General features: G+C 33.2%; 1 protein-coding gene across 1 annotated transcript in view; it reads left to right on the forward strand.

Moving 5' to 3' along the window:
* The first annotated feature begins 749 nt into the window (after positions 1-749).
* Positions 750-26,795, forward strand: part of LOC124355086 (forkhead box protein B1-like) — an 89,551-nt gene continuing 63,505 nt past the window's right edge. The window contains exon 1 of the mRNA XM_046806026.1: positions 750-1,864. Within this exon, the coding sequence (XP_046661982.1) occupies positions 1,201-1,864 (664 nt within the window). The 5' untranslated portion in view covers positions 750-1,200. The remainder of the gene's footprint in view (positions 1,865-26,795) is intronic.

Here is a 26,795-nt window from a genome sequence, read left to right on the forward strand (position 1 = left end):
AAAACACGATTTACCAGAAAAAAATACCAAAAAAATTTACAGTATTCTACTTTTTAGCTCTGCTGGGAATTAGGCCTACTTTTCCTACAAGGAAACATAACTATTATAATAAATCCATAGTAATTTCTTTTCATTCTTAAAAGTATTTTCCATCGGATATAACTTATGGCATTTATAACTACAAATTTAGATTCAGGTGAATAAAACTTGAACTATAAAAAAAGAAGAGTGTATACCATAACATTATCACTCATCGAAGACAGGGTAACATTTACAGGAACAAGGAGCTTGCCCAATAGCTCCAGGCTGTAATACTCAGACCAGTTTCAAACTCGTATGAAGGCTCAATTTCATCAAGAAATGCCCGCAAGTGAAAATACCAATCAATACTCGTTTTGCAAGGACGGTCATCAATAACCTGGCAACTGTTCAAATCAACATGATAGTGCTGAAATATTCGCCCGGAGATCAGAGCGGCGGCGGCTAGCACATAAATAGCGGCGGGGTAGGATGCGACAGTTAATTTAGAAAGGCCGGGGTAAACTTATTTGGAAAATTAATCTTCCATGTTAGAAAGAGATTGGGAACAAACTGGTGTGAGGAGGGATGGGGGAACAAAATGGAGTTTGTTGTCGCGACCTGCCATTGTTGGCCCGGTCGGACCAATGGGAGCGCACGCAGGCCACGCCCTCTGCCGCGGTGAGCCGGCACTTCAAACAGGCCGCCCAGTCGCGCGTCTGGTTGGCCGCAGAGTGTCGCTGTTTGTCGAATCACAAGTCCAGAAAACAAATACCAGAACTGTCAGTGTGCAGTGATCCACAAGGTGCATCCCGCGGCGGCGGTGGCGGTGGCACTCGACCAAAACATGATCACTCTTTTATTTCTATCCGGAAATAGATGAGGATTTCCTTCTCGGACAGAGGTTTTCCACATAGTTTTTCATTACAATCGTTCGAGTGACTCTCTAAAGTCTATATATAAATCAGTCGTATTACCAGTACAGGATTCTAAACAAGATGGTTTTCCTCTAATAAGGATTCACAAATTGAACTTTAGCAGCATTATATGAATAATATGGCCCCGTTAATTGACTTGTTAAACCCTAGTAAAAATCAATTTTGTTGTTCCACAATTTGGTTATAGAAGTGCGCGAGTTTTATATATTTATCGTGTGGACTTATATGAGTAGTGTATAAGGAGATGCCTCGTCCTTGCCGAGAGTCTTACGGGGAACAGAAGCCTCCGTACTCGTACATCTCTCTGACGGCGATGGCGATCTGGAGTTCTCCCGAGAAGATGCTCCCACTGTCCGAGATCTACCGATTCATCAGCGAGCGCTTCCCTTACTACAGGCACAACACGCAGCGCTGGCAGAACTCTCTCAGGCACAACTTGTCCTTCAACGACTGTTTCGTCAAGATCCCGCGACGACCGGACCGCCCCGGCAAGGGGGCCTACTGGGCGCTCCATCCTGCCGCCTTGGACATGTTCGAGAACGGCTCCTTCTTGAGGAGGAGGAAAAGATTCAAACTGCCGAAGACCGAGAAGGCCTTACTGGATAGCGTCGCTAAGACGACAGGAACAACTGAAATTCCAAAAGTTCCTCAGAGTACGGCCAGCAAGTCTTTCAGTATCGACAGTATCATATCCACCCCACCGACCCCGGTACTGCCTCCACCCCTGTTTCACTACCACTACCCTCCTGTGTGCCTGCCGCCTCCCCTGCTCAACCCCGGGTACGCCGCTCTCTACGCGTTCGCCCTCCAGCAAGGCCTGCTGGCCCCGCCGCTTCCTATGCTGCCCTCCACGGAGCTCGCAGAGTCGTCTTGTTCCTCCACGGAGTCCGGTCTGCACCATCCCCCAGGTGAGAGTGTAGAGTAGATAGGCAGGTGTCAGGCGATAGGCTATCTCGTCTGTTAGCCCAGAATGACTCCTGTGCTCGTGACAGGTGCTGTACCATCTGCCTCTAAACAATGAACGGCTCTCGTCTATAAAGAGCCACAGATGTAGAAACAAAGCGCACGGACCGTGGACAGGTGTCAGATCAGTGATTCTATGTTTAGTCAGGGGTGGAAATTGGTCTGGTGGTTTCCTTTTGGGCGTAGAAATGATTTGAAGCTTTGTTATTTGCTTTAAAACTTTAGTTTTGTGCAAATAAGGTTTAAAGTTTTATTATCTGTTACGAAAAAGTGTAATTCAATTACTGTTATCTTCAAAACTCAGTTTTACGTTTTAATAGCGATCTCAAGTAATGAGACTAATAATGTTATACTTACAATGATGAAAATATATAAATAAAGGAAATATTTATAGGCGATACAGTAGTATAAAGGATAGCATGGAGCTCCTTAAACGATTTATAGTCAAAGTGTGACATTTTGTTATTATTAGAAACTGGATAGGAAAAACTAAAAGTATAAAATTATAAGTTTCGTATAGTAGATCAGTTGATTATTTGATGACATATCAATTTAATTACACGTTTATTCAAGTTAATTCGTCTAGCTTACATTGAAAATCCTTAGGTCAAATGAAAAGAAGTAAAACAAGTAATTAGTATCATCTTTGTTATCTATTGGACCCAACACGAGAGGATTACATGTCGCCATACATTTTTAGTCTACAAACATGAGATATCGTTACTTGATATACGTTATTAATCAATGTAGCCTACATATAAAACACACTTGACTCCTGTCTGTTGAACTTTTTATACTGTAGTAGAATTATTCATAGGTTAAGTTTATGAAATATGTAAAATATGCATTCCCATCAATTTAAAAATATGGAATAATTAGCTGCATAAATAAAGTTTAATGGTACTACTACAAAATAATCTCTGTTCCGAGAGCAGTGAGTGATATAGACGAGAGTGAACAAATATTTTAAGATTTTTAAGCAATACACAACAACTTACTACTTCCAAGTATTGTGTTATTTATAGTAACAATTTCCCATATCAAAATAAAAAAAAATCAGTTATTTATATGTCAATTATTTAAAACATTAAAGTAAATTAGGAATTACGAATAATGTTTCATTATGAAAGCAGGTATATAATGAAATAGGCGATTTATAACAATTATCAACTTGATTCCAATGAAAAAATCGGTTTCGTCTACCACATTGCTAAAGACTAAGTATGCAGTTGACTGAGAGAAGGCTATCTAGTAAAATGGAAGTATGATAAGTAAGCAAAGTTCAGTTGCAATAATACATTAATTTTTTAGTGATCATTACTATCAGCTAAATTCTTGAATGAGTTGATGTACTGATTAACACCTGTTGATAGTTAATCAGGCATTAGTTAATTTTCACCTCAACAATTTTATTTCTAAATCTCGTTCTAACAAGGTTGCCTTATATTTCATAGCCCAATCACAAAAAACCGATAAAAAGATAGATATATTGTACGAGTTTTCATAGAACATTGTGCATCTACAGTAGCCTATATACGTATAGATTGGTTGTTAAACAATTAGACCTTTAAATAAGACTCAAAATTTGGGGAAATCTGAAAAACAAAATTTTTCACAGAATATTAAAAACATGTTTTAAATAATAACCCCATTTTAAAAGGCATCTCACAATTGTCGTGGTGACTTAAATCACAGTGATCATAACAGAAGAAATTCTCATAACAGCAACAATCTGTCACGTAGTGGAGTTAAAAAGCTAATGCGTCTCAACACAACACACTTAATACATATATAAAATTCTTTTGATCTTTAAAATCGTTACAAAAATATTTGCTTAGTTGGTTAAACTTCTACAAAAGTTAATAGTATAGATACTTACTATGTGTGCTTAAGGTTACGATCGGTCCCCGTTTCTTACCTTCGCGTTTAGGTAGCTTACTGCTACGAGTGTCACTATAGCTGCTCATTTTCTCTTCCGGAAATTATTAAAAATATTAAGGACCAACCCTAGCTACCCTCATTACCCTCCTACTCTGGGTCTTCGAGTTCACATTTATAGGCATTTTTGATTACGGAATGTGGGTGTACTTGATTGGTGTGACTTTAATAGTTCACCATATGCTACTACTTCGAATCGAGACTTAGATAGGCTATGGCCTTGAATTCTGGGGCTATTGCAATACTGCGTTGTTTAATAGATTTTTTTCCAACTAAAGAAGGCTTTGAGAGTCGTCTGGGGCTTGTAGCAGCGGTACAGTTGTAGGGAGCAATTCAGATCAAGTGGAATCCGTAGATTGGCTAGTCCCTTATTTTGTAATACAGTAATAAAGTTTGCAAACATACAGAAAGATTTACAGTTCTTGATCACACCTACCACACTAGATACAAAACAGATCTCATGGTAGACAAATTTGAATTAAATCTGTTTAAACATCAATATTAAAATTTGGACCAAACTTGTTTAACTTAATTCCACTACACATATAAAATATAACGAGCTTGAAAAAGTTCAAGTTCCACTTGAGGGCCCAGTTTGTCGGAAAGGCTTTTTTACAGTCTTTACGAGGTCCTTGATGAACGTACATGAAGTCAGCAGGTCAATCTGTAACTAATTGTACATGTTGTACAAATTATCTTATTGTATTACTCCATTTTTAAGTGTATTTCATTTAACTAATGCAACTTTTATGTGTTCTGACTTGCACTATAAAACTTTAAAGTCCAACTGTGTCAATAAACGAGTATTGAGTACTGACTCACTTTCTTTATGTAACATTTTTTTATGTATCGTTCGTTACTTTTGGTATGTACCTTGCCATACATCCATATTATCTTAACAGCCAGGACCCAAATTCTTTCCCAATAATGTTAAAAAATTGAAGTCTGTTTTAGTACTTAATAACATATTTCTATACGTTTACGGATTAACACAATAAACTGAGTCAACTTCCGTACGGATTTGACAAGCATACTGCTGGAAAAGATTAATAACACGATATCGTAAAAAGGCCCTTAACATTACTGCATGAGAACGATGTTAACATAAAATACTTACTGTTGGTTGAGAACAATGTGATTTCTTATATTAAATATATATTTAGTATACATCCATACGCTTTTTTTTATTAATTGTGAATTTTTGCTGTATTTAAATAATGAATTATAAAACAATTTGTGACATTTATGAATAAGAAATAAAAATATCAAAAAAATTGAAGTGTTCGGATTTGTACTAATCATACCATTGAAAAAAGACATATACCATAATACTGTGAATAAAAATGAGCTTGTAAAAATAAGATTTGGAAGTACAATTTTGGAAAAATCAAGATGGCCATCATGTATTTGCAATAGATAGGCTTCTAAGAAATCGACCTAAAACAAGTCTATGGACACTAAACGATGTAATGTAGGAGCGTTCGATAAAACTGTTCTGGGCATGTTGACCTGAAAAACATAATTCCACAAAACACCTATATTGAGTTTATGACCCCATTCCATAACCTATAAATTACAGCATACATAACCTTTTATTAGCCTTGTAAGAGAAACGCATGCTGAATCAAATTCAGTTTTATTGGTGAGCGCATACGCAGCCAATTTATATCTTATACAGGTATCATACTGACTGCATTCTGTATCGATTCACCTTTTTTGAAAGGCATCGGTGCATTTACTGTTGCGCCGTTAAACGGAGTGTTGGCTTTTTTACGTTAATTACGAACCATTTTTCAACACGTTATGTTTTTCATTACAAAAGAATTTAAAATCTCTCATAATATTTAAACATACCAATACATATTGTAAACACTGTTGTAAGCAATGTCCACAAAGCATTTCAGAACTTCTGGTTTAATTAGCCGTTTGAGTAAAATTACTTGCTATGACAAACCGGATGAGTAGTTCTTATCATAGTTGTCCTTTTTGCCTTTGAAGTACCTTTCTTTATACTCCGCTTTCTTTTGATTTGTTTATCTACTGCGTTTTCTGATTTAATAAGCCTAAGTTTGTCAATAGTTCGTGGGCATTTAATCGTATTAGTTAAGGCCAAAAACAATTGCAAGTATTTACAAAAACTTTTGTTCGAACTTAATATATAATATATATATATAAAAATGAATGTTTGTATGTTTGTCCTTTATGGAATCGTGAACTATTGGACCGATCATGATGAAAATTTGTACGTATATGTATTTTTCCACGGAGAAGGTTTATAAGCTATGCCCATCCCTTTCCCGATTCAGGATTCCGCCCCACTGGTTACAGAAATACCCATAAGAAATGCATTGCAGCAAACATATGTTAACGTCTTTTCAAATTTTTAATCAGCTGTTCTTTGTAAACATATATTACACTTATAGTTTTAAAGCATAGAGTAAGCTTAAGAGAAACGACAAATTTTGTTTAAACTGTTTTTGCAATCACTGTTAAACATAGACTTTACTATCCAGATAATACAATTCAAATTTGACGTAAAAATTCACCTTTAACTGCAATATTTATTTAATATAAACCATGCTCATGCTTGATCAGAAGAGTAATGCAGATATCATAATTACTATCTTACGTTGGCTACAAATCTATATATATAAAAATGAATGTTTGTATGTTTGTCCTTTATGGAATCGTGAACTATTGGACCGATCATGATGAAAATTTGTACGTATATGTATTTTTCCACGGAGAAGGTTTATAAGCTATGCCCATCCCTTTCCCGATTCAGGATTCCGCCCCACTGGTTACAGAAATACCCATAAGAAATGCATTGCAGCAAACATATGTTAACGTCTTTTCAAATTTTTAATCAGCTGTTCTTTGTAAACATATATTACACTTATAGTTTTAAAGCATAGAGTAAGCTTAAGAGAAACGACAAATTTTGTTTAAACTGTTTTTGCAATCACTGTTAAACATAGACTTTACTATCCAGATAATACAATTCAAATTTGACGTAAAAATTCACCTTTAACTGCAATATTTATTTAATATAAACCATGCTCATGCTTGATCAGAAGAGTAATGCAGATATCATAATTACTATCTTACGTTGGCTACAAATATAAAGAATGTTATAAAATCAACCTTAGTTGTTTTTTTTGACAGAAGTATGGTTCTCAAAACTCCGTGTGTACATATTCTCTCGATCGAGACAACAAAGCAAGCTCAATCGTGGCATCGGAGATATAACTAATTTAATCTAAAATTTATTATAGTAAAAAAAAAAAAAAAATACTAAGTAATATAAGGACTTCGGTTCTTAAGATTTGCGTGCGAAGCCGTGGGTAACAGCTAGATAGAGGCAGGAATATGGTACATACCTTCATAATACGCCCAAGAGGCTCACGATGGAACGACTATCAATTATCTCAGCAATGTTTAGAATGTGATAGAAAAAGAATAAGTGAATATAGTGTACTGTTTTCAACGGGAAATTGCGTGCGAAGCCGCGGGCAACTTTTGCAAAAAATTATTGAAATGCGCAGCAAAGCGCGCCGGGCCCGCTAGTAATATATAAAATAGATATATTCTTATTTGGCACAAATAAAAATTATCTTTTTTGAATACAAATATTGAAAGGCTAACATTAGAACTTACAATTACAATCCAGCGGCGATATTTTTTTGAATAAATTTGTTTCCGATACAGCCCTTTAAGATTTCTTTTCTAAAGACAGGAAAAATAAAAAAATAGTCATTGTAAAAAGAGTTGTGTGCATTTAAAATGGCACTTAGGGATATATAATACTTATAATCAGACCTAAAGAAAAACGGTTTAAGGATACATTTTTTCACGGTTTTTGCTTACGGAACATGATGGAAGCGATAGGCCACCGTTGAAAATATTTTTAAAATTATTGATAATTTACAGAGTTTTTACATTTTATTTGCTTAAAATATTAAAAAAAAAATTTAAATCTATTAAAAAATATTCTAAAGTAGTATTTTATTTTAAAACACGTTACTCCCTGAAGCTACCGTATATAGGTACTTTAAAAGACTTAGATTATTAGGTATATTCAGTGATTTTTATTTGTGCATGATAGTCTACAATATCTTCTAATTCATACTATTTCTTGCAAATTATTTACATAATTTTATTTTTTTCTGATATTTTTGTATACAGGGATAGTTATTAGATTATTATGTATTTAAAGCATCTTATCACAATGATAGTCCATGAAATATGTGTATTTCTTCCCTTCTATTAATTTAAAGTAAGTTATTATAATATAAAATCAATGTTCGTGACTAAAGAAAATTAACCACCAGTTTATCACAGTATACATCATAAAATACTGAAATTTAAACATACTTTAACAACCAGGATTTATATTCAGACATAGTGATTGAAGGTTTTATAAAGTTTATTGTGATAGACATATTAAGTAATCATAAGGTTCATGCGTAGAATGGTACACACACACTTGAAGGATAACTGTTACTTATAATCACATGGGAAATCTTCGAAACAAATGTTGAGGTACTACTAGCCTTTAGAACGGCGCAAGTATGCGTATACAGATACGTTTTAGCTATCATCCAAGTTTTCTGGTTTAAAACCCTTTGAAACATCGTTTCGGGATTGACTGAAAGAAGGTCGACAGCGACACCGATATAACTCAAGATTTAAATTTTCAAAGCAATGCCCTTATAAATTCAAAAATGGCTATCGCACCGGTTTCGTAATCAAAATCAAGAAAATTTTCATCGTTTTAAACTTTGAGTGTTTACAAAATAATGTTACTATTAGCGGTTCTTCATTAATAAGTCTTTTTTAAAGAGCATTTTAATGTTCTGGTAAATAAAAACCTGTTAAATGTGATCTATATTATTAGAAGGAATAAGTACAGTACATTTAATTTAATTTCATCGCATTGTATTATTCATCCAAATACTTTTCTACTAGTATATTATATAAATGCCCCATGTAAACGACTTTACAATGACGAATACAAACAAAAGTGAGTAACATTAAGACAGTGTGAAGAATTCCCTAGTAATAGTTAAATATACATACTAGGGTGTTCAGTAAAAGTGTTCCAATACTTTGGGATTTTGTTCTACACATAAAACATGAGTAAAAAACAAACATATGAATTTATATCCTAAAACCTATAGTTTTCCATATATCTGTCTGTATGTAACAAATCAGGTTTATAAAAAATATATATATCTTTTGAACCAGTTAACATACAATAATTATGAAACTTGAGAATTGTACTAAACTTTGATAGAAATGTATAAAAATGTAATATTAACAAAATCTTTGTACCCGTTTCAAAATGGCGACTGTTAAACATTTGTAAAGCCAAATAACAAAAAAACCGGTATAGCTACAAAAAAATGCGTGAGACACAAACTATTTATTCGTTTTAATATCAATTCCAACGGTAACTTTTTCAAAGAAATCCGTCAACGCATAAGCGAGCACGATCACTGTATAGGTATACTCGCACAAGCTGGGAGCACCAAACATGTTTCAGTTGAGAGGTATGAGTTGTTTATTGCTTCAAAAACACATACAGACAGATAGACGGAAAAACTAAAAGTTTAGGACATACCTTCATATGAATTTTATGCTCATTTTTATATGTAGAACAAATTCCCACAGAATATTTTTACTGAACACTCTGTATATTATTGACTTCCATTAGTCATTAATCTATAGAAACTTATTTGCTGTAAGTCATTTGTAACAGTGAAACCATTTAAGTGTAAATACCCCAGCTACAATAACCTACTGATATTGTGGAACAAAAACATAATAGCTTCTGCGCAATCTTCTCAACCAACCTTAACCAACCTTGTGTAAGCTATATAGTCGTAAAACAAACAACTGTTTCCTGGTTATGAAGTCCTTTGCTCCCACCCCTGGCTCCTGATCTCCTTAAATCTGCGAGTGCTACAAATTTGATGCTACATTTAGGCAGGTAATAAGTGACGCAAGTTATTCTCTTCTTCAAACCATCACTGAAATATTATGATTATATAATCCTTCAAAGCAAAGACACCCTTTACTTCCTAGAAAAGGTGTGACTATGCTGATTACATTTATACACAACCTGCTCGTCATGTTCACGATTTTAAACATCATCTTTGGTACGTAGTTTGTTCTAGAATTATATTTTATAGGGTATGCTGTTTACACTTATACACAACCTGCTCGTCATGTTCACGATTTTAAACATCATCTTGGTAGTTTGTTCTAGAATTATATTTTATAGGGTATGCTGTTTACACTTATACACAACCTGCTCGTCATGTTCACGATTTTAAACATCATCTTGTAGTTTGTTCTAGAATTATATTTTATAGGGTATGCTGTTTACACTTATACACAACCTGCTCGTCATGTTCACGATTTTAAACATCATCTTGGTAGTTTGTTCTAGAATTATATTTTATAGGGTATGCTGTTTACACTTATACACAACCTGCTCGTCATGTTCACGATTTTAAACATCATCTTGGTAGTAGTTTGTTCTAGAATTATATTTTACAGGGTATGCTGATTACATTTATACACAACCTGCTCGTCATGTTCACGATTTTAAACATCATCTTGGTACGTAGTTTGTTCTAGAATTATATTTTATAGGGTATGCTGTTTACACTTATACACAACCTGCTCGTCATGTTCACGATTTTAAACATCATCTTGGTACGTAGTTTGTTCTAGAATTATATTTTATAGGGTATGCTGTTTACACTTATACACAACCTGCTCGTCATGTTCACGATTTTAAACATCATCTTGGTAGTTTGTTACTAGAATTATATGTTTTTAACCAGGGTATGCTGGTTATACACTTATACACAACCCGTGGATCGTCATCATGTTCACGATTTTAAACATCATCTTGGTAAGTTTGTTCTAGAATTTATATTTTACAAGGGTATGCGATTACATTTATAACACAACCTGCTCGTCATGTTCAACGAATTTTAAACATAAACATCTTATCTTGGTAGTTTAGTTCAAGTAGAATTATATTTTTACCATGGGTAATGGCTGATTACATTTTATACACCAACCTTGCTCGTCAATAGTTCACGATTTTTAAACAATCATCTTATAGTCTGTGTTTCTAGAACTTATATTTTACAAGGGTATGCTGATTACATTTAAAATACACAACCTGGCTCGTCCATGTTCACAGATTTTAAATAAAACATCACTTATCGTGTAATTTGTTTCTAGAATTATAATTTTTATAGGTATGATGTTTACACTTATACCACAACCCTGCTCGTCCATGTTCACCGATTTTAAACAATCATCTTAGTAGTTTTGGTTCTATAATATATATTTTAATAGGGTTGTGCTGATTACACTTATACACAACCTGCTCGTTCGTCCATGTTCAACAATTTAAAAACATCATCTGGTAGTTTGGTTCTAAAGAAATTATATTTTATAGGGTATATGCATGTTATACACAACTTATACACCACCCTGCTCACGCATGTTAAACGACTATGTATCAAACATCTTCTTGGTAGTTTGGTTCTAAGAATTACCTGCATTTTACAGGTATGCTGATTACATTTATTACACAACCTGCTTAGTCATGTTCAACGATTTTATAGGGTATGCTGTTTACACTTATACACAACCTGCTCGTCCATGTTCACGATTTTAAACATCATCTTTAGTAGTTTTTCTAGAATAGAATTATAGTTTCAGTGGTATTTAGGGCTTAGCTGTTATACACTATATACACAACCTGCTCATCATGTTCACGATTTTTAAATCATCATCTTATGGTATTTTTGGTTTCTAGAATTATATTTTACAGGGGTATTGCTGATTTACACTTATATAACAAACCTGCCCTCGTCATGTTCACGATTTTAAACATCCATCTTAGTAGTTTTGTTCGAGAATTATATTTTACAGGTATGCATGCTGATTACAATTTATAACAACAACCGCTCGTCATGTTCACGATTTTAATACATCATCTTAGTAGTTTGTTCTAGAATTAATTTCATAGGGTAACTGTTTACACTTATACACAACCTGCTCGTCATGTTTCACGATATTTAAACACATCTTGGTATTTGTTCTAGAATATATATTTTACAGGGTATGCTGATTACATTTTAATACACAAACCTGCTCGTCATGTTCACGATTTTTAAAACATCATCTTAGTAGTTTTGTGTCTAGAAGTATATTTATTAGGGTATGCTGTTTACACTTATACACAACCAGCTCGTCATGTTCACGATTTTTAAAACATCAACCTTAGGAGTGTTTGTTCTAGAATTATTATTTATAGGGTAATGCTGTTTACACTTATACACAACCAAGCTCGTCATGTTCACGAGTTTGTTAAACATCATCGCTTGGTAGTTTGTTCTAGAATTATATTTTACAGGTATCTGATTACATTTTATACACAACCTGCCGTCATGTTCACGATTTTAAACATCCACTTAGAGTTTTTGTTCAAGAATTATATTTTTATAGGGTATGCTGTTTACACTTATACACAACCAGCTAGTCAGGTTCACGAGTTTTTAAACATCATCTTAGTAGTTTGTTCTAGAATATATTTAATAAGGGTATGCTGTTTACACACATATATACACAACCTGCTCGTCATGGTCACGATTTTAAACATCATCCCTTGTAGTTTGTTCCTAGAATTATATTTTACAGGGTATATGCTGTTTACACTTATGACACAACCTGCTCATCATGTTCACGATTTTTAAACATCATCTTGGTAGTTTGTTTCTAGAATTATATATTACAGGGTTGCTTGATTACATATATACACAACCTGCTCGCTGTTCACGATTGTAAACATCATCTAAGTAAGTTTGTTCCAGAATTATATTTATACAGGTAGCATGATTACATTTTTTTATTATACACAACCTGCTCGTCATTTCACCGAATTGTAAACATCATCTTGAGTAGTTTGTTCTAGAATTATATTTCATAGGTATACTGTTTACACTTATACACAACGCTGGCTTCCGTCATGTTCACGATTTTGAAAACATCATCTTGGTAGTTTGTTCTAGAATAATTTACAGGGTATGGCTGATTACCTTTATACACACCATGCTCGTCAAGATTCACGATTTTTAAACATCATCTTTAGTAGTTTGTTCTAGAAATTATATTTTATAGGGTATGCTGTTTACACTTATACACAACCTGCTCGTCATGTTCACGATTTTAAACATCATCTTAGTAGTTTGTTCTAGAATTATATTTTATAGGGTATGCTGTTTACACTTATACACAACCTGCTCGTCATGTTCACGATTTTAAACATCATCTTGGTAGTTTGTTCTAGAATTATATTTTACAGGGTATGCTGATTACATTTATACACAACCTGCTCGTCATGTTCACGATTTTAAACATCATCTTAGTAGTTTGTTCTAGAATTATATTTTACAGGGTATGCTGATTACATTTATACACAACCTGCTCGTCATGTTCACGATTTTAAACATCATCTTAGTAGTTTGTTCTAGAATTATATTTTACAGGGTATATGCTGATTACATTTATATACACAACCTGCTCGTCATGTTCACGATTTTAAACATCATCTTAGTAGTTTGTTCTTAGAATTATATTTTACAGGGTATGCTGTTTACACTTATACACAACCTGCTCGTCATGTTCACGATTTTAAACATCATCTCTTAGTAGTTTGTTCTAGAATTATATTTTACAGGGTATGCTGATTACATTTATACACAACCTGCTCGTCATGTTCACGATTTTTAAACATCATCTTAGTAGTTTGTTCTAGAATTATATTTTATAGGGTATGCTGTTTACATTTATACACAACCTGCTCGTCATGTTCACGATTTTAAACATCATCTTAGTAGTTTGTTCTAGAATTATATTTTATAGGGTATGCTGTTTACACTTATACACAACCTGCTCGTCATGTTCACGATTTTAAACATCATCTTAGTAGTTTGTTCTAGAATTATATTTTACAGGGTATGCTGTTTACACTTATACACAACCTGCTCATCATGTTCACGATTTTTAAACATCATCTTAGTAGTTTGTTCTAGAATTATATTTTACAGGTATGCTGTTTACATTTATACACAACCTGCTCGTCATGTTCACGATTTTTAAACATATCTTAGTAGTTTTGTTCTAGAATTATATTTTTACAGGGTATGCTGATTACATTTATACACAACCTGCTCGTCATGTTCACGATTTTAAACATCATCTTAGATCTAGAATTATATTTTAGGGTATACTGTTTACATTTATACACAAACCTGCTCGTCATGTTCACGATTTTAAACATCATCTTGGTAGTTTGTTCTAGAATTATATATATGGGTTATCACGATCTTATAGTTTGTTCTAGAATTATATATTTAGTAGTTTGTTCATGTTCACGTATGCTGTACATTTTTATGTTCTGTTTATGCACTTATACACAACCTGCTCGTCATGTTCACGATTTTAAACATCATCTTGGTAGTTTGTTCTAGAATTATATTTTATAGGGTATGCTGTTTACACTTATACACAACCTGCTCGTCATGTTCACGATTTTAAACATCATCTTGGTAGTTTGTTCTAGAATTATATTTTACAGGGTATGCTGTTTACACTTATACACAACCTGCTCGTCATGTTCACGATTTTAAACATCATCTTGGTAGTTTGTTCTAGAATTATATTTTACAGGGTATGCTGATTACATTTATACACAACCTGCTCGTCATGTTCACGATTTTAAACATCATCTTGGTAGTTTGTTCTAGAATTATATTTTATAGGGTATGCATACTGTGTGCATGTACAGCCTCTGGTTTGATTCATGTAATTCCAAAAAGCAATCATAAAACCAAGTTTCATCTTTTGGAATTACTATTGATGACTTGGATTACATAGTGCTGGCCCAAGCTTTAAGCAAATAATTGGTATCGATGCGAATGATCCAGATTTTAATATCCATAGATAAAATATGGTCTTTATTTTATCAAATTTTGTTTAGTAAATAACACACATATTTTTACATTTTTTTCATATCTCGAACAATGGATTGGTAATCATGCATGAGTAATGGATAATCATCCAGTAGCTATCCATGCCTACTGTGGCATTTGAAACAACCAATGTTTCTAGACTCATGAATCATGAGTTTTATTGGTCATAAATAAAAAATACCATGCAATGAGACTCACAATTGGAGAAAGAAAATATATTTATTTAAAAGTAGGAGTGCGCCACAACTCGTCTATCAATCTCTCATTTAAATAACATGGACTACAAAATTTTTACATAGGATATTTTTTTCAGATAAAAATAATTAATATTTCACGTATACTTATTTTGTTTGTGGTTGTTTTTAGACAGAAGATAAATATTTTCCTTTAGCTAAGGACCCATATACTCTAAGAATATATAAAAGACAATTTAATTAGAGTTGAGATTACTCCATGTAGTTTGTTGCTATAAGCAAAAAACGTAACTTAGATGAAAACAATAGATAACATATCCCTTTTATAGAATCAAGTACATACCACGTATGTTTCACTATGTCTATTATTACTTTTATGACCAACTATGAATCTATCATCGCCATGGAGGATCGATTTTTGAAACCAAGTTTGTGAGTGAAACATGGGTCACATACTCGTATACGTGTGAAATGAATGCTACATATCATTAAATATCCTCCAAAATTATACGGTGAAAACTCTGCAGTGACATACACACAATCTTGTAATACATTGAGACTCATTTGTCCTTGAGGCTCTTTTAAGGACTTACTTATGAAGTGACGCTGTGTTGTGCATGTATTATTATTATTGTATTTGAGATCAATATTCAGAGTCATTTAGCTTTATTCTACTTAGAAGAATCAATGAATTGTAAAAGGCTAATCAATAAACCTAAATTCATGAGGTCTGAAAACTTTCTCCGTCATGTTTGGTATGTTGTTAGTTATCCACAGTTATGAAAAGTCTTGGATAGTTTTTTTTAATCTTTAAATATTATTTTTAGTTTGTAGCCGTTTTCTAAGCTAAGTTTTCTGGTTCAAACCACGTCAAAATGAAATAATTGGGCATCGTTGTGGCATACAACTTTCAATAAAGTGTTCTTTAATTTTTAATAGAAAATAATTATATTGTGTACTACTTAAATGTTATGCAAAACAGTACGGTGTGATAAAAAAGTAGCTACAACGTTATAAAATATTAAAGTATTGTAGAATCAACAAAATCCAAGGTTATTTGAGTTGTATTGTATAATGAGCTATGGTATCATGAAGAATAGTTTTAGAACAGAGTGGATTATACAACGTTAGATAAATTACGTATGATCTCACTATAATAATAGCGTTGCTAATGTGATACGACATAATGGATAATTAAAGGATTCTGGTTAGATTTTAAAATAATCTTAAGATCGTATCATACCTGAGTGTTATATTCTTTTATTGTATACGGTACACACTTAAACACCTTGTACTGCCTCAGCAAGTAGTTAAGAGAGAGTAATAGAATTTACGATGCAGGTGTTGCTACATGTAATTCTAAACAAGCGCAAAAAGACACGTCAGATAAGGCAATAGAATCAACTAATTAAACTTTATAATAATCCTCCACTTAGGATTCAACATTTTAATGAACGTGCATCAGAATAAACGTTTGTGCACTAAACCGATTCACATATTATAAAACACCCTAATCGCACTCTGGTTTTACAAATTAGAAACCAGCTTCTTTTCAATTTCATGGATAATATCTACATAAAATGTAATTATGTTCTATTTACGCAACACTAAAACATCGTACCATAATAAGAAAGCACAAATTAATATTTATCTTGAAAAGAAAAATTTTTTGCAAACATCGTCAGTGAGTTTTACAAAGCACTATTTATACATAATTGTATCAGCTTAGCAAATGTGAAGAACCTCTTCGTTCCGCGTGCCTCTCTCCACTCCTGAGATGACCGCAAGTCATACTGACTCAGACTGTTCTTGGGTCGCTTATCTGTGACTCTTCTTTGATCAGAATACCTTAGGGAAGAAGTGTCTCACTATATTATTTTTAATACTCAGGGAAACAAAAAGATAACAGAAACCTAGAGATAAAATTTCGCAGCGGCAGAACCGGGTATAACTGGACAGTAAGATCAGGAATCAGATAACGCGATAAGACTATTCTTTGATTAGGATACCATAAGGAAGAGGTGTCTCAGTACATTATTTTGAATATTCTGGGAAAAAAAAGATAACAGAGAACTAGAGATAAAATGTCGTAGCGGCAGAACCGGGTATAACTGGACAGTAAGATCAGGAATCAGATAACGCGATAAGACAGCAGCGTCCCACTGCTTGTCTGATCAAGGACACGACGTCATTGCAATGCCAGTGCGTGATAAATAGTTCTAGTTCTGATTATTCAAACATGGAATAAGGTACTCGCTATATCCGACATCTAATGTAGTGTTTCCACTGTCTGCCATTTTCTCTGACATATTAATGAGTTGAAGAACCTCTTCCTTTTAATTTTACCATCGGATACAGTTACCTCGTTTGTTTGTTTGTATTCTTGTTGAACAATTCAAATACAGAATGTTATTTTTCTGTGAGTTATTGTGATCAAATGTATTACTCCTCTATCATTCACACCTGTTGTTTTTTAAATCTATTTAAGTTTGCTAAAGCAGCTAGTTTAAATTGGATCTTGTAACCTTTAACGGTTTTTTTCAAAGCGTCAGTTAAATGCCTTATTATTAAAAGGCAATATTCATAAAATGTAGGATACAATCAAGTTTCTGATTGAGTTCAGTTTATTATTGTATGAACAACACAAAAGTGGAGATGTCCCATTTTCAGCACAATTTCCAGCGCTTTCCAATAGTTAGTTATAACATTGCACTGATAGACTTACGTTTCCTTCAAAAAAGTAAGTTATTACTAAAACATTTGTTCCAGATATTTTAGACTTTGTCCAAACAACCATGGTTTCAGAGGTATGATAATAAAAAAGTCCGACGTTATATTTAACTTTCCTAAAAAAATATTCTGAAAATATACTGTCACCGGACATAGCACTTTTAGCAGTAACATTGACCTTGTACTGCGTCGACTCTCCTCCTTATACTGTTTGGAAGATCCTCGCATTGGGCAGTGGTTCATAAGGCCATGCAGAATAAGTCTCAAAAGGGGATCGACCTCTATTTTTTTATAAAAAAAGTGAAAAGATGAAAATGAAAGTGAAACTTTTAAATTATAAATAGCCTTGTAAGTTAGCTTTAAACTTTTTGCATTTGCTTTGGATACCAAAGCTTGTAGATCATTGTCGTACTTTTAAAACCAATTCCTATTCTGATGGACCTTATTCTCTTCCAGCTCAATATTAATATATATTCCCCAAAAAACTTGAGTATGGGACATGTAACATGAGTTTCATTTCTTTTATTATTTTTTTTATTTCGAATATTAGTTTAAATTCGTCTGTATATCAAGGGTACAAAAGTAACCAGCAACTTCAGTCTTAACATGTTTTAATTAATGATAAATACCTTTCATGAAATTATGCAGCAGAAGCATTAAAGTAAAATATTTGAAAAATATCTACCTCCAAGGTAAAATATTCTACAAATAACGCATATTCCTTAGGAACGGTTAAGTTTAACATAAAAATATTTCTCTCAGGCCAATGAAACGTTTTAAAACTGCAACGATGAGTCACTTTCGTGATATAATAATTATCTTATATTCTAGAATTTTATAAGCAATTAGTATAAAACATAGATATAATATATGTGGAGATTTTACTAGTTTGTTCCGTTAACTAAACTTAGTGTGATTCCTTATTAAAAACTGCATTGATGGATAGTAATAAATTTTAATAAACATTAATAATAAAATAATACAAAACTTTTCCAAATGGTTTAATTTTAGGACAAGGCCTTTCGAAACCAAGGGTTTCATAATCAGGCGTCTCCAAAAATACTTTTATGAAGATTAGTATTGTTAAATATTAATGTTATTATCTACATTCTCTTGTTAAAAATACATCTTAATGAAAAAGGCTGTATCACTTGTTAAAAAATGTACGATTTACCATTTTTTGCTAATAATAGTCAAAATAGATTTTGGAATGCATTATTATTGTATTCCATATTATGATTTGTGATCACAAAATACTAGACGTATCTGATCAATAACAATTTTAGTGGACTTTATATTTTACTATGACCAACAATATTGATTATTTTCCAATTTAATAGTGAAACCAGTGGTAATAGCCACAGTTTTTGGTATTGAACGCTAATTAAAAATTTAAATACTTAGAGTGTTTAAAGTCTCCAGAGTGCCTTAGCAATCACACATTTAGTACTGTGCATTATATAGCCAGTATGGATACCGAGGTTTCGTCACAGCCGATAAAATCTGAATGGAGCTTGCACATTCCGGAAAGTTTTTGTCAGGTTAGCAACAGAATGTAGTTAGATCATAGGTATGTAAGCCTAACCATGACAAACACAGAAAGGCATTCCACATTGTTTGCTAGATAACTAGCCATAACTATGTAGTGTAATTGTTTTCGTGCTTCGTGTTGATGTTGCACGTGACCGATCACTTGAACCATCTGTCGGGGTAATGTTCGCTGTAAACTGAAAAATGAGTTGTAAGTTCTAATAGCAAAGTTACCTCAATTCTCCACAGCATCCGCTGTACCTTAAATGATCAACAAAACATAGAACACATCTTTACTCACTAATAGCTTACTTACTTTCGTGCCATGCGCACTCAGAGAATGCAAACTTCAAGCACACTTCATACTCACCCATGCATTTAGTTAAACAGTTAAGAAATAGGTATCCATTTAAAATAGTTTCATCAGATTAAAAGGACAGGGTATGCCAAAACCCGTATCCAAATATTAAATTTTTAAAATGTAAACCAATGTCACATGGTACTTAGCTCTAAAGCTGTAGTCAAAAGATACACCGTGGAGAAAAGATGTTTTTTAAATATTTAACCATTTCAAAATGGCTGATTACACAAGTTAAAAATACTGGAATGTAACATGAAATATGGCATGTTTAAGTTAGTTAGTTGCCTTTGTAATCTCCTGATGTCAGCCACTTTCTGAGATACAAAAGACTACATACCCTAACATTTAAAGTTTGTTGTTGACGATGGAAGTTTTGACATAATAACAGGATTTCGGACATTTGCCTTCGTTATGGTTAACAAAGGTATAACACAACGTTTCGAGGATTAGAATCTATCCTCTTCGTCAGGTGAGGGAGGTATTAGTACATACAACTAGCATTCTCTGCAGTGATAACGCCTGGACTAGACTCCTAGCGGCTTTTCAGTATGTTTGAACCCTGTTCTTTTCCTTCTTTTTGTTCTCTGTTTTGTATGTAATAATACCTCTCTCACATGACGAGGAAGATAGATTTCCAATCCTCGAAACGTTGTGTTAAAACTTTTGTAATCATTACGATGGCAAATGCCCGGAATTCTGTTATCCTGTCAACCCCTAACAGTTTCAGGACAACTGGATAGTTTAGTCACTGGGACTGTATCATCTCGAAAATCTTTTGATATCCTTAGTCCTCTGGTTCCTGGAATCTTGCGGGTTCTGTGAGTTCTTGACAACGGAAAAACAAAAGAGCGAATCCCCAAATTTCAACTCAAGACTCCATGTCTGAGAAACATTATCAAAGTCGGTATGTAACCGAAAAGTCTAGTAAAACTGAAGTAATAGTTGAAATTGACCGAAATAATACTTTTTGGTCAAATACAATTTTAATAAATAATTGGCTCAGGTTTCAAGCTCTTTTAATAATTTATGATGAACAGATACTGAAATCTATAGTAGTTAAACATTACTACGTGAATGATCAACTGTTGGTGAATTATAATTTTCTGGGTTGGGAGGAGAGGCTACTAAAACTCGTGTTTAAAATCCGTTATCCCTCATTATTGTAAGGGCCATAAGGGTTCACAAACTGAAGGCATTTTTCTAATTCAATGTTAAGATAGTTTTGAGACCAAATAGAACTCCAAAACAGTATTATTTTCTTAAAAAGTTTTGAAAAATAAGCAAAGCTTGCATATGATTGAATTTTGGCAATTTTGGTAATAATATACAAACGTAATTTAATTTTTTGAAATATTTTCTTAACATATTTAAAATATTAAAATTTAAAATAGTAATTCAGTAGGATTTAACTTTTTGACACCTCTACTGGTGGTTTAAATCTTTTTCTTGGAATTTATACAGATTAACCTTTATATCTGAGTTAAAATCCTAGTTTTTTTACAACAATAGCCTACATAACGTAAAAGAGTTGCGTGTCTTACGGGGGGAATGTGTGATACGCCACAACGTTAGATTTCATAGGTGTACAACGTACAGTAAGTTCTACCTACAACCGTTACAAAATTAGCAGCGATAGATCTTCAGGCCTCCCTTTATGTGTACAGAATTAATGCTACAAACATTTATTATCAATTACTAGACTATTACTAGACATCATAAAAGTGGACACAGGGCATGATAAAGACATGAAGACGAGAACCCGGAGTACATTGTATCAGTGGTACCAACCATTAATGTGTATAATTTAAAACAATTGGCTCACTTTCCATAATTAGGCGCTGAAACTTGGAATGGCTATAATGAGCGTTTAATTACACAGAGTAAGGTAGCGATACTGACAAATTACACGGAGGAATAAACATGAACCTCATAGGGCAGCGGCCTTGCTCCTCGCTGTTCATTCTTTTAATGATAGTGTTTACTCAGTAGTTTACCTCAATATGAGTTTAATTGATTATATTAACATTCGCTAGATTAACGAATACCATCAAATTATTATGTGAAATTAGTTGTATTGATTGGATGGGTTACAATTTTGAGTTATTGAGTAGTTTATAATACGACTAAGAGTGGAGGGAAATATGTCAATTTAATATAAAGCCATTTACCTCTTTATTGCATAGTATTACCTAACTATGAAAATTCAAATTGAACGAATAAAAATTACCCATAAACCTTTCTTTTTGTATGAATTAGTGCTGTAACAGTAATTGATAGTCTATCAGTGATTTATTTTAGATTATTATTTATGCTATAATATTACAATAACTGGGTTACTGCTTTCGTATAGACATAGATCAAAAATTATTACAGTAATACATACTCTATCCAAGTTCGATAAAAACAACTATTTAATAACCTTGTTTTCCGTATTATGTATTTTATTTACTTGTCTAAGTTCTACATTAAACTGTACATTCTTTTAAAATCAATTTAATTAAAATTTGGAACAACCACAGATACGAACTAGCTTAGAGTTACACCAAATACTTTCTACATACTTAAGACGTATCTAAATTGTACCTCTACCTATTAATAGTATTATTATAGTGATATAAAATAATATACGTTCGTTATATCAATCTGCATCGTTCCCAGTTCTTGGTTATCGCTGTTTATAATTGAAGCTGTTCATTCTGGGAAATCAGTTTGCACTTACTCTTTGCAGTCGACATCATGCCGATGTTTGGTTTAGTTCGTAAGTAAGTTATAAATGTGTAGAAAGTGTTTATAGTAATTATAAAATAGTTAATGAGGATAGTAAAATGAGGATGGGAGATATGATGCAAATACTCAAAAGAGGAGCAAGTAAAAGCACGGGTTGATAGTAAAGCTTCAGTAGAGTAGTAAAGAATCATTCAGAGCGGGCTGCGGCTGCATTTAGTAATCATCAGTAAAATGTCCAAACTTTATAGTCTGAATTTTTATTTTTTATTAAGAAGAAGTAATGTGAATGCAGCAAATTAATGGAAAGGTCCAGCACCTTTGTAATGAGTGAATGGTGTGTGCTATGATTTTGGTTTTGAACTACCGCAACAAGATAAGCGTCATCTCTTTTAATATCTATATGATATGTACACGTAATATATAGAACAAAATAGTAACAAATTCCTATTTAAATCTAATAATTTTGGTTTTTTCTCTAAAGAACCACAGTGTGTCAAACAAGTCGTAGGCCTACTACAAGTAGGCGTATTTAACATTATTTTTTATCTGTAATTAAGCTGCATCTCTAATTATTTAATTATTTTATAATTTACAAATAATTAAAGCTGCAACATAAAACATTTTGTGTGATACTCCCATTAAACAAATTCCAAAACCAAAATTATTTATTTATTTTTGAAATGCAGCCCTTCATTAAATTAAATGGTTTAATAGAATCTCCAAGGATTTAATATTGAAATAAACCCATGAAGGTTCATAGGATCCTTCTTTACCCCTTCAATATATATGGACCATACTCATCCACCCCTTTGTTCCACACCTTAAAGTCATCGCAGAGACTATGTCATCTTCAGATGAAGGTACTTGGGGAGACATATTCTTCCCTTGGTGAATGTACGGCCTAGAATTACCTTGATATTTTAACTTTAATATATGGGGAAATATACAGTACGGTTGCCTTAGCTGAATAAATGCAAATCATGTGCCACCGACGCGCCACCTCTTCAAACTGATCTAGAACTCTCTGAAGAACTAACTTCGGTTGCACAAATTAATGAAGGCCTCTTGAAACCCATTTCGATCTCATAAACTGCAAAATATTTAAGTACCTCACACCGTCATGTGCCTTTCCAACGTCAAACAGACGTTGGAACTGACAATTCACAGAACTGACAGAATAACACTTAGAACTCCCTCTGCACATCCACCATCAAAGTTACGTTGGAACAAACTAATTAGGGTAATTCCGGAAGCCGTTGAGTCTAGGCTTATAACGATATATGACTACTCGAGAAGCTGAAATTTGGACAACTGAACAGAGTTGTTATGGAATACGTCAGCATATCAATATACACATAAAAGAGGGATCTTACAAGAGGCGCGAACTTCCTTTCAGGTTATCGGTTCTCAGAAGCAAAAACCGTGTTTTCAAAGCTCTTACAAACCTGCTGGAACAAGGTGGTGGTTGGCATATGTAGGGCCCAAGATTTCTAACAGGCCGAGATAGGATTCTGGGTCATGCAGAATTCAAGAGTATGTGGAGGCAGACGTCAGGTTAGTATAGACTATTTTATGATTAAGTTCTGAAGCTTTGAAAATGCATTCTAAGGCACATGTTGGGAGTTAACTGGGGCAGGAATTCAGCTGTGTGACTTTACTTGAGGTTTAAACTGGCGAAAGTGCTCCAAATTTCCACGGCTAAGGAGGTTTCAAGAAGCCCCGCTGATCCCTTTAAGACTGAGACTGGATCATTCCAGTGGAATTTTAGAGGCAATGTCATACAATGATCAAGTATACCCAGAGGTTTGAAATGTTTAAGGGTTTCCTAGAGATTTAGTGAAATCAAATAGTGAAGTTGTACTAACTCAGTAGTTTCCGGAGACAGGATGAACCAACAAACAAAGTTTCTTGGCTGTTGGAGACTTCTCGAGGACAGATGGCTTCAAAACTCTAGAGTCAACCAAAATGGATGGTTCTAAGCCATTATGACGTATAGTTAAAGAGATTCTAGAAGGTACTCTGTCTCATCTGTAGTATACACTCAAAGACTCTAATGACAAAGGATTCTGCGTCTATGAATGGCAGGTCTCACGTGCGCTATATGACATAAATGTTCAATTTAATTTAGTTAAAAAAATTTTGAGTTAACGATTAATCCTAAATTTTGCATACACATTTTCTACCTTTTCGCCTAAAATCAATTGGTTTACTCGTTGATGGTTTTCTCAGTAGTTGTTAACTGCTTTTTTGAATATTTCTCTTCTCTCTATCGAAGTGCAATATATATAATGCGAATTTTTAATAAAACTTTGATAGATTTTTGAGAAATTATGTTTTGAACGTAATACCATCAGATACTGGGTAGAACTGCAATTACTAACCAGAAGTAAAGTACATTCGTATGAGAAATGAAAGGCAAAGTGTTTTTTTTTTTTTTAGTTTCTTACTTTTTCTAAGTTACTTCTTATGACATATTCTTTTCATCAAAACTTTAACTGCTTGTGTGTCGTAAAAAATCTATTTTCGCAGAAAAATTGAAATCCCCAGAAGGTTTCAAATCTCAATAACTTATGTTGATCAGAAGCGTTTTAGCAGTGAAATTTCGATATAGTTTCGAATACAAAACTATTATTCTTATGGAATATCTACTATCAAGTTAAAGAGCGCCATCGAAGCTTTTTCCACAAAGACTACTGTCTCAATGGTTCATTTGTATGACTAAAGTTTTGATCACAAATAGGGTAATCTGCAGTTACTGACATAATCTCAGTAATCTCAGAAATCTCATTAAAACGTGTTTTATTGACACCTATTATTTACATGTACATTCTATGTAACTAATTTTGTATCCTGCCAATGCTTCGTTTTTATACAGAAAAATCAAATAAAATACCTTTAATGCCACAGCTAGTAACTAGTCATAATTAGGAGACCAAAAATTAGTATATGAATACTAAATCTTCTATAAGTTAGGATGGAATAAATAATTCTTGACTTTTCTTTTAATATCCACAATAATCAACAAAGTATGTTATCTTAGTGTGAAATATACAGCATGTTTGTCGTCAATACGAAAAGATAGTCTGGATAGTTTCTCTCAGTTACAAAGTTAGATTATCTGATTGGAAATGTTTTTTAATATTCAGATCCGTCGATTACATTCAACTAATAATACTGTGCAGTATGCTGTAATCACCATCGTTTATGTTTTCATGACGTCAGTACAACATACGAACGACAAAAGTTACTTTGTCATTCATGAGCTTTTCTGTTGATGAAACTATCACGTCACAGGAAGTCTAATTCACTTAAAGGGCGTAGTAAAATCATCTATGTGATAGTACGGAGATCCTTAATGTTAGTTCGGGCCGTTGGAGACCGATTTAAGTAAAATGCAATCATGTTGTAATAGTTTGCAGCATTTAATAACGTATGGCTAATATAAGAAATTGGCCTCTACTGATTATCTTTTTATTGCTGTAAACAGTACTGCAGCTTGGGATGCATTTATTTACACGTACTCGTAATTGAATATTTATAAAAAGTTCTAAACAGATTTTATGTCTGTAGATATTTTCAGATTTTATGAGAGGCACTTCATAAAAGGGGAAAAGTTTGCGAGATGGCCAAAAGTTTTTTACAGGTCCAACCGCTGGAACCCTAGAGAGGATCCACACAAGGGGAGTCCATACGCCATATAAACTCATTTTTTACTCAATGACACTTAAAAATATTTTTGTAACCATTTGAGATAGAGCATTATTTTTTACTGTTTTAATATAAAGTGCCTTATACAGGGATCTTTAATTTTACAAAAAAATAAATATTTATTCATTTTCTATAGTTTTAAGAGATAAAAAATTAAATGAATTATTTACTTAGTAGTAAACAATTTCAACATTTTAAGAATGTAGTGTAAGGAATAGAACTAAGTTATAAGTAACTAGTGTGAAAATTTCAGTTTTATGTTTTAAACGGTTTCCCAAAAGGTGAGCATTGAATTAAAAAAATATTTTTGGAAAATGAGGAAAAACGACAAAATATATCTTGTACTCACATAAAAAGAGTTAGTAGTGCCCAGTACCGTAGGAAGGGTTGTCTTCGTCGTCCTCGCCTGTTGAATTTTTTTCTTCAAGTCCTAAGCAGCTGTTTTGCTTTCCGAACTCGGATTAGGTCTATTCGCCTCATAGTTTCTAATTATGAAAAATGTAGCTTGAATCCCCATACTCCTCATCATCTTCAACTTTGCGAACTTCCCTTCATTGCAAATAAATGCAGCTTCACAGCTACCAAATGTTTGGTGTTTCTAAAGTTACAAATCTTCTCTTTGGAA

Source organism: Homalodisca vitripennis, chromosome 2, assembly GCF_021130785.1.
Source record: "Homalodisca vitripennis isolate AUS2020 chromosome 2, UT_GWSS_2.1, whole genome shotgun sequence".
NCBI lineage: Eukaryota > Metazoa > Arthropoda > Insecta > Hemiptera > Cicadellidae > Homalodisca > Homalodisca vitripennis.